This window comes from Squalius cephalus (genome assembly GCF_949319135.1).
Source record: "Squalius cephalus genome assembly, chromosome: 4".
Lineage (NCBI taxonomy): Eukaryota > Metazoa > Chordata > Actinopteri > Cypriniformes > Leuciscidae > Squalius > Squalius cephalus.
In genome coordinates this window covers 51,152,341-51,162,089 of record NC_137125.1, presented here as the reverse complement: position 1 = coordinate 51,162,089, position 9,749 = coordinate 51,152,341, and the positions used below count along the sequence as shown (strand labels likewise).

Below are 9,749 nucleotides of genomic sequence, written 5' to 3'. Positions count from 1 at the left end.
AATCTGCATGACTTTCTGTTTTCTTCACAGGTACACTCAGCCCACAGATACAATTATATTTTCTTAGTAAATTGACTGTAGGTGTGTATAGCTTAATTTTTGGCACATGGAAAAAGTAAATAAGCAACACATCATAGCACAGGATATTTTTTTCTTTATTATAAACAGAAAGCCTTTTAAATGTTTCGTCATATGTATATCTCCGATAAACAAACCGACTACACATTAACAGCATGTGTCACCACCACCTGAAAATCGATCATGGATGTGGAGAAAAGAATTTCTAGGCAGATTTTACACTTTGCCTTTGACCCTTCTGAGCCGCCGTAGTTTGGAGTCCGGAAGCAACATGGCTATCGGGAAACTAAAAACTCTTTGCTATAAAGAAATGTAAGAATAATTCTGCTTATATGGTTTACTTTCGAACAACAATTAACCGAATTACAAAAGCCAGTCGTAAATACTAATTTGTTTAAAATGTAATCGCGGTATTTTAATGCTTTCAAAGTATTTACAGTGTTAAAGTTGAGAGTGTCTGTTCTGGTCTGGTCTAGGCTGATTATGTGGCAGTTTCACATCTGACATCTATTAATCTTGAACCTTGGCACTCGTAATACATTAAACGGGATCTGTCATCTTATGTCTGTTTTGTATACGTACATCGTTGTCAGCAAATCGAATGACCATCATGTGTGCAAAACATCTGTTCTCTTATACCCACATCTCTCTTTGTGTAGCCTATGTATACAAGTATTAAGATGAAACGGGGCTAGTTGTCACACCTTTTTACTCCATTCACAGTGAATATGTCTCTGGTTAAGGATTTAAAGTAACTGTATATTCTGTTTACATACAGTTAAATACAGTATAATAGCTATATTCTGTATTTCTGAAATTGGACTTGAGATAAATATATATACCATGCCATTGTTTGATTACAGATTCAAAATGAGAATACTCCTTTTTTCATCATTTATCAGTATGCCTTTTTAAGATGATAATGTAATTTTGAGATGACATGCATGATCGATGTATGTCGATTATATGGATGTGTTTTTGATTATTTTAGAATTGCATCACTGACTTTAGTAACTAGTAACCCATTATTGATTTCAGTGGAATGCCTCAACATTATCTCTCCTAGTGTTAGAGGAGTGAGGCCTAATCCTCTGCGATCATACTCAAAAATGTCAGGCCAAGAGGAATCGGACAAGGGTGTGGACATGTGGTCCTCTCTCCGCTGTCTGGGGTATCTCTCCAGCTTCAACCTGCTGGTCGCTGTGTGCTTGGGGATGTACGTACGATGGGAGCAGACCTCAGAATCCATGATTCTGGTCATTTTCATCCTGGGTTTGTTCGTTTCAGCCATAGCTTGTATCCTCTACTACTACTTTTCAATGGAGTCGGCCAGTTTATGTCTCTTCCACCTGTGGTTCGGCTTCTTGCAGGGTCTCCTGTGCTTTCTGAACTTCCCCTCTCTGGAGAACGACATAAAGGAACAGGTCACAAACTACCTGTTGCTCTCTAGCGTAGCTGTTCGGTCGCTCTGGGCCCTAACAGAGCGTCTGTGCGGTAGTGCTAAGTATAAACCAGTCGTTCTGACCTCACCTGAGCTCCTAGAGCTCCTGGGATTTGGTGTAGCAAGCATCAGCTTGGTTTTCCACAAATCACTAGCCATGATTGCTCTGACTTTTGCTTTAATGGCCCTTATTGTGGACCTTCGCATGAAGTCGCCCTTGGCTCTCCCCAATCTTGCCTGCTTTGCTGTAATCACCGCCGTTACCTTCTTCCAGTCCTTGGATATCCAAACAAATCCCTACGTGCTCAGCTGCTACCTGGGACGGCTTATATGCGAGCCCCTTCTAGACGTCTACTTCAGCGGCTTGTCGGCGACAGAACGCTGGAAGCAGTTTCTCTCAGCTGGCCGCCTGTGGAGGATATTTTCTCTGTTTCCTCTGGCATTCGTTGAGCTGGCGTTCTTTGTGCTCTGTGCCCTGAAGCTGGGTAACATGAAAGCCTGGTACCTGGTCATCCCTGGATTCTGCGTCTTTGGCCTCTTGTGGATCCTGTGCCACATGGTGTTCCTTGTCACACTTTGGTGCTTCCACACCAAGCTGACCGAGTGTCAGAAGATGTGGGCGACCCAGCGCTCACAAACGCTCAATTTGGACAGGATCATGGCCTCCAGGGGCATGCGTCATTTCTGCCTCATCTCCGAACGGCTGGTGCTCTTCTGCCTGATGTCCACTGTCATACTAGGGGCTGTTTCATGGCAGGTAAAGCATGTTGATTAATGCTTTTTAGAATCAATCTAATCTATCTAGATATCAAGAATTCTGTTTATACTTGACATTAACATCCAAATCTGATGAATCATGCTGCATTATGATACTATTACTAAAAAACTCTTTCATCCCAAAATGAAAATGATGGCATAGTTCACTCACCCTCATATTGTTCCTGTGGAACACAAAAGAAGATATTTAGAAAAATGTCTCATAAGTAATGTTAAATGGGGACATTTCAATAAACCAGCTATCAGTCCTAATCTAAACGTTACAGTAATCCATTTGAGGTTTAACGTTAAGATATGAATTCTGCAATGAGTCATTAGAAGCACTTACAATTTTGCTAATGTTATCCGGCATGTGAAGCAAATGCAGTGTTTCATTTCTTTTACCAACAAAAGCAATATGCTGGTGAGTCAGATCATTACACTTAGTACACTTAATTCAAATGAACAGGTCTGAGAACAATGTCTGTGTCTGGAACTGAATACTAGCATACTCACTGAAGACTTAAGGTCCTTGCACACTGAGTCCTACATTTTCACATGCGTTTTTTTTTCATATTCCTGATTCGGCGGCTCTGAATTGTCAAAACACCATTCAAAATGCTTGCTACGGATGCGAAAAACGATGAAAATCAAACCTTTTTTTATGACGGACGAAAGTTTTGGAGGCAGTGTGCAAGCGTGATTGACATAACGTGAGGTTGTATTTATTTTTTAACGTGCGAAAATTTTGGATGTGAATTTCAGACTCAGTGTGCAAGGGGCTTTAGACTGAAGTTAGACTGTGTTTGTTTGCATGTACAACTGTCCTTCTCTTTGAATTCACTTCATAATTGTTGATCACTGAGTGTTCATCTCCACAGGTCACTTCTGGACTCTTCATGAGTGTGTTTTTAGTGGTACTGCCACTGGAGTCTCTGACTCATGGACTCTTCCATGAACTGGGCAGCTGCTTGGGAGGAACCTGCGTTGGGTATGCGGTGGTAATTCCCACTTACTACAGCAGGTAAAATCATTCAATGGATATATGGCATACAAAGGCATATTCTAACTTGCATGTTGGTGTGTCATGTTGCATTGACCGAGATCCATAACCTTATTGGTGCTTATTGGTGGTTTATATAACAGACATTAATACCTGAAGATCTGGTTTTCTGAGGAGTCATATTTCTTAGAATCAATTCACAAGCATTTGCATTTATTCATTTAACAGAATCTTTTATGCAAAGTGACATACAAGTGAGAAATATGTGTAGTATATCATACAGGAACAATATTAGCAGCAATTCAGAGAAGTGCTATTATTTATGCTTGTGGATTAATTACATACATTAATTAATTATGTATTGTTTCTTCTGTTTGTTTTAATCCACATGTACCCATAGATATAGATGCCTCATTAGTGGCCCTTTCAATGGGCCGCTATACTGTACATAAGCCGTCCGCCATATTGGAGCGGTTTGTGAACATTCGAGAGCAAGTTGACTGAGCATCTGACACCGTAATTAGACGCATCTATGAATTATCTATATATGAAATAGACTTGCTAAACACAATGCAAGAAGATGAAGGCGTTAGCTGACGACACGACATTAAAAAGTTACCATAGTAAAAGTAAAAACATTAAAAGTACCATAGTAAAAACATGTAATATTGAGTTAAAGATACAAGATTGCAAGATGGCGGGCACGACGACATAATGTGGAATCTACCTATACATATCTATGTCTGTACCCACCTATTTTTTGTCCTGATATTTGTCAATGTTTCTTGCACTAAAACAGTTTTACATGAACTTTTTTCATCCTTTCTCTGACCCTTAAAATTATACAGTTTTTGCTACTGTACATTTATGACTTTTATAGTATATATAAATTACCTATATTATGATTGGCTAACCAGCACAGTTCTGTTCTCTAGGTTTGGTAAAGTTGCTGAATACCGAATAGTCTTTGATATTTGAATCAGGCCGGTCGTACGCTACTGAGTTTTTGGTCATGATCAATGTCACAACAATGATGATAAAGTCATTACAAAAACAGCTTTGGATGTGTAGATGAATCAGAAAGATGATAAATATTTATAATTACAACATCAAGGGAAATAGTCTGCTGCCCTACTCTTTATCATCTTGAACGTGCATCTTAAACAGTCAAGTGTCCAGAAAAAATAGAGGGGGTGTAGAAACCACCCTGGATTGGATCACTATAAACACATGCTGGCATTAAATAAAGTCATAGCCTTTAATAAACCTGGTCTGTTGCTGGTTCCTCTGGGAGAAGCCTGTGCCATGCATACTGAAAGAGAGCGAGGGTGGGGTCCGGGGCAGGCCGTCAGTCAGGTCGCTGATTATGATGTCGATTAGGATGCAGCTCCACAGCCTCTTCACGCTCAGTATTCCAGCACTCTTGGTGAAAAGGCTATGCGTGGAGCAGGCACATGAGGGGAATGTAGCTAGGTGTAATCTTCCATCTGATGGGTACAGATCATGTTTTTACAATGACGAGGGCCTCTTGGGAAGATGAGAGGGGAGGGAGGGATGAGAGAGAAATTCTCAGGTCGACGGGCTTGTTTTCATTCGTAACAGATGCCGTGGTTCCGTTTCTTCTCACATTTAAAGGGAATGAGCTCTGGCCATCATCCAAATATTCAGATAGTTCATCCAGAAAGCATTTTAATAGTTTATAAAAACCACGAACAATTCATTAGTCCTTTTTTAATGAAAATCTTGTTTGTCTGTTCTGATAAAAGCCTTGTGGCTAATAAACTTGGTGTGGAATTCAAGTGGAAAGATATTTCCGCAAAATTTTTGCCTTTAGTCATGATATTATTTTTGGTGCTTAAATTGTTGTTGTGTTTAGGAATGTGGGGCACTGAGCCAGGGATGGGTTGAGTGGGAAAAAAAAACAAGATCTAAAGTAGTAAAGAAGAAAACGCAAGCATGAAAGCTAAGTGATTGAGAGATAGAAGGATAGAGTCCTGACAAGCAAGCTCAGAGAAGCGGTCATTTCCACTTGAATAGCTCAGCACGTGCCTAGGTAGTTTTCATGGGTCACTGTCCCTTAGGCTTGCCATTTCAGTCTTCAGCAAGGATGTCTACCTATGGGAAATACTGGGAAACACTGCCACCGCAAATGCCTGGTCTTGGTTTTATAATCACAATCTTTGTGAAGCAAGGCTACAGGGGGTTATAATGGTTTTAATTGTTAATTGTCGATTTGTTATTAGCGAGTGCTGTTCTGGGTGATATTTACTGCAGGAAGTCTTGTGCTCTTTTAGAAAGGCAGAAGGAGTTGACGCTGCAAGGTGATGTTGATCTACTTGCATTTTCGAGCAGATTAATGTCATCCTTACTAAGGCCTTTCTCCTTTTCTTTGAATCCTTTTCTCCATCTTACATTTTGCACTGCTTATTTTCAAGGATTTTTTGCATTTACTCTCCATTGTGCTTATCCCTCTTCGTTTTTTGTACCTGAGTTAGTGTACACTCAGAAGGTCAAGTTGACCCAGTTAGCAATCAGCCAAGCATCAGCCTTTCTTCCACATTTCACCCATCGCTTTATCCTCTTTTTTTCTTTTTCTTTTTTTTCTCGACTTCTTTGCAGTGCGGATGGCCAGCCATTGCTGTTGCCTCCAGGGCAAGGCCAGGAATTGCACTCCACAGCTACTCTGAATGCTGTGCAGCGACTCTTCTCCCATCACCTCATCCAGACCTTCGGATGTGATTACTCCACCAGTCTAAGCCTGGACACCCTGCAGGCCAAACTGCGCTCCTTTCTGGAGCTCTGCACCGCCGAAGGCCCGCGGCACGACACTTACATCCTATACTACAGCGGCCACACGCTTCCCAGCGGAGACTGGACTTTAGCAGGTAAGAGCTGGATAGCAATTGATAGGGTGGAATTTATCTAAATTAACTGAGAGTTGAGGTTATGAATTGTAGCATGTCGAAGTATTGACGAAGACCCAAACTAAATTCATTTCTGTATATCATGCACCAATCGGGAGTTATTTATATCATAGGTTTTTTCGAATGCTAAAATCAGTATTGCTGTTTCAGGTCTGTGTAAAAGAGATCAAGAAACGAATGCTTTTATTTTAACTAGAATTTAGCAATTTATCGCTCTGAAAGCTCTCTCTGAACTCCACCATGCTTTATCTTCCTGCCTGTGTGTGCGTCCTGTAACTCGGTGAGGTATTAATCCTCAGGAGCGATATGGGATGTCACAGCCTCTGTCATAATGTTTGATCAGGCAGCCAGGAATCCTCATTCGGTTTCTGAACGAGGTAGTTGCCGAGTGTTATTCACAGTCTTCCCCACAGCATTGCAAGCTATCTTTTTATACCTTTACTGTGTTGCTTGCACCATCTCTCCGTTTCCCTTGCAGCAACAGCCTGTCACGTCTGTGTCAACACTTTATGTATTTGTGAATGAAAATATCTTTAGTGAATGCAAACTGGTTTAATTTAACTTTTTGGGATATTTGTGTTGTTTGAACTTGTCTTGAGTTGGCAGACCTTTAAATAGCAAAAGGTTTGGTCCAGATTATTCTGCACAGGAAAAGACTTGAGACCTTCTTGCGACTGATTGACAACCTTTCTTGCCTGCAGGTGGTGATAACTTGCGTCTGCAGCAGATCCTTGATATGTGGAGAGAAAGGAACAGTGGCCTCTCCTCCCGCCTCATCCTGGTCCTGGACACTGAGAATTCTGCGCCGTGGGTGAAGGCGGTGCAGAAGGTGGAAGGGATGTATGTTGCGGTACAGGGAGCCAAGATGAGCCCTGTCCAGGATGCCGAAGCCCAAGAAGCCCCCCGTCTGGGAGACTTCACCTCTGAGTGGGTGAAATATAACTGCGATCCTGACAGTGGCGTGCAGTGGTCAGAGAGGGGTCGGGTCATCTCCGCAATATATGGCGTGTCCAAACCCTGGAGTGACTACTCCCTCCACCTGCCCACCGGGAGCGATGTGGCCAAGCACTGGAAAACACACTTCCCCAAGACCACGTACCCACTGGTGGCTGTCGCCAACTGGTGCTGCGGACTCAACCTCCTGTGGCTGTGTAGTGTGTGTTTGCGCTGCGTCAGGAGACTGAAACTCTCTTGGTTCCCTCCCAGCATACTGGACACGGGGCAGGGGATCAAACTAGTCCGATCATAGGGGACCAATTGCTTTTGTTCTACATGATGTATATACATCACCATATATGTTTTCTATGCAATTTTTGGGATATCATTTATCGAGTGCTCCGTTGCCTTTTACTTTGATAATCAGTTATCGATGGGAAGCATCATTCACTGTTGAATTCACATTCAGTCCTGTTCCTAGAGATCTACCTTCCTCTTGAGTTCAGTCACACTAATTTTCAATTGAACCCTAATACTTTGATTAGAAGGTTCAGGAATTTTTGATTTAAGTCAGGACTAACCCTTGCAGGAAGGTCGAAATTTAGGAACAGGATTGAACACCATTGTCAAATGATGACTTCTTCTGATTATCTGTTCCCTATATACACACAATATAGCCACTGTCTTGTATCATATGAATCTGTGCTCTTTCACAATATTGAGACTGTCAGTGCCAAGTGCCTTGTGTTAATTTATTAGGCTTTAAGTGGATTTTCTATGGATGTGGGTAAAATACGTGTATTGCAGTGAATTCAGTCTCAGGCAAAGTTAAACAAGAAATCTCAATTGTTCTTTTAGAAGGTTTTTACTTATTTTGTTTTTGCCAAGAAGAAAAGTAGGTCTGGTTTAGTTATTCCTCAAGACCTCTTCAACAGCCAATGTTTAAACCATATCATGCCATAATGTATTTTGTATTTTCAGTGGGGTTTTTGTTTTCAAGAGTTGACCTTTATTAATTCTTTATCAACAGACCAGCATCCTTTAATAAAGACTGTTTAAAATAAGCAGCTTGGTAAGTAGGTGTTCAAGCATGTGCGATATACCTCTGTTTAGTGATGATTAGCTAGCATAAATTGTTCTGTTAATACAACCAGCACTTGGTGTGTCTTAATCGGCTTCCTGGTCAGTTCACTGTCCAGGAGTTTGGCAATTTCATAGAGTCACTTTCATGCATTTATTAGTTCAGCACAGGAGGTGGATGAACTATGGCTACCTTGAGGCTGTTCTTTCAAAGTGAGGGGAAAAACATTTCCTGCTTGTCTCTTAAAGGTATGGGGAACTTTCATGCCATTGTTATTACAAACCCTCTAAAATCCAGTTCCTGCTACTTGTTGACATAAAGATTGTTGTTAGCAGAGCGGCAAAGTGTAGCATCTTTGCTGAGGTCAGTGATTCATGTAAATTCGGCAGAAATGTTTTATGCAATGATTAGATTAAGGCTATAGCTTCATCCTCTAAACTGAATTAGCAGTGCTCTGCTTCATCTATTGAGGGTTACTGAGTCAGAAGCAAACACAAGCACACTCATCGGGACCTCGTATGTCTTTTCAGATCCAGATACATCAGTTGTGAGTAAGCAGATGTCAAGAGTCATATAATGGAACTGCATGATTGGGTCAAAATCATAGCATGGAAATGCACAGTTAAGGTGTTTGAAAATTCAAATAAGCTGTGCATACAACAAACAATTAATTAGTGAAGATTCAATGCATTTTTTAAAACGACCTCTTTTGACCAAGCACGTCTATAATACCTGAGAAAGCTATCCATAAGAACATGCACAGCCTCAGGGCCTTACCAGAGACAAGTCATTGGTAAAAACATACTATAATGTAATAAAATACAACATTTTTTATTTATATGTTGCTTATGAAAATTTTTATTTTGTAAGAATAAAACTTTTGGCCAATTTTTATATAGCTGTCAAAGGAGAATAAGTAAGAATAAAGTATGGCATTTATCAGCATTGCGATTCCCTCTTGCATGTATGGTCTCAAAGCTCATTGATATGGACTGATTTCAATTGTGATTTCAAATTATTTATCTGAACAGCTGCAGCTGAATAGCTTGAATTAAAAACGTTGATGTGGCCAAATAACCCCGTGAAGGGTAATTAGCTCACCTGTCATGAGCGAAGCCAGGCAGAGAGACAGAAACTCACCCAGTGGACTGTGTTTAAAATAGACTCTCCCCACAGATGCTTTGGATTGAATATAGTCATTTAATTAAATGCCAACAGGAGTTTGAGGCATCAAATGAGGGAGACATCACTCCTTTCTGAATCACCTGATGGCATGTTTTCATTGAAGTTAAAAGGCAATCACGTACATCTTATAATCTTGATATATCTTCTGTGGTGTGGACTTTAGACATGATAAATTTGTGTTTGCATAATACCAGACTGCAGAAACGAACACTTAGAGGAAGAATTAGTCACTGGAGTTGCCAAAGCATAGGAGGTTTGTGTCATTCAAAATATTTTGTCTAAAGTATACTGGTTCTTAGTATCCTAATATCTGTGATACAATCAGTAGTACGTTTCTAACAATTT

At 40.7% G+C, this 9,749-nt stretch overlaps 1 protein-coding gene across 2 annotated transcripts; it reads left to right on the top strand.

Moving 5' to 3' along the window:
• Positions 1 to 311: 311 nt before the first annotated feature.
• Positions 312 to 9,163, top strand: tmem168a (transmembrane protein 168a). Of its 2 annotated transcripts, none has more exons than XM_079868313.1 (5): positions 312 to 390; positions 1,117 to 2,276; positions 3,157 to 3,299; positions 5,898 to 6,163; positions 6,904 to 9,163. In XM_079868313.1, exons 2-5 carry the CDS (start codon positions 1,188 to 1,190, stop codon positions 7,449 to 7,451), a joined length of 2,046 nt encoding a protein of 681 aa, XP_079724439.1. In that variant the 5' UTR covers positions 312 to 390; positions 1,117 to 1,187; the 3' UTR covers positions 7,452 to 9,163. The 2 variants fall into 2 exon arrangements, with proteins under 2 accessions (XP_079724439.1, XP_079724438.1); XM_079868312.1 differs by having other exon boundaries at positions 330 to 390; positions 1,145 to 2,276; positions 6,904 to 9,157.
• The last annotated feature ends 586 nt before the right edge of the window (positions 9,164 to 9,749 follow it).

Excerpts from the sequence above, each read along its gene's own strand:
- tmem168a (XM_079868312.1), top strand. The coding sequence starts at position 350 with ATGGCTATCGGGAAACTAAAAACTCTTTGCTATAAAGAAAT. Across the intron at positions 3,300-5,897 it reads ATTCCCACTTACTACAGCAG|TGCGGATGGCCAGCCATTGC; the intron begins GTAAAATCATTC and ends ACTTCTTTGCAG. Across the intron at positions 6,164-6,903 it reads CGGAGACTGGACTTTAGCAG|GTGGTGATAACTTGCGTCTG; the intron begins GTAAGAGCTGGA and ends TCTTGCCTGCAG.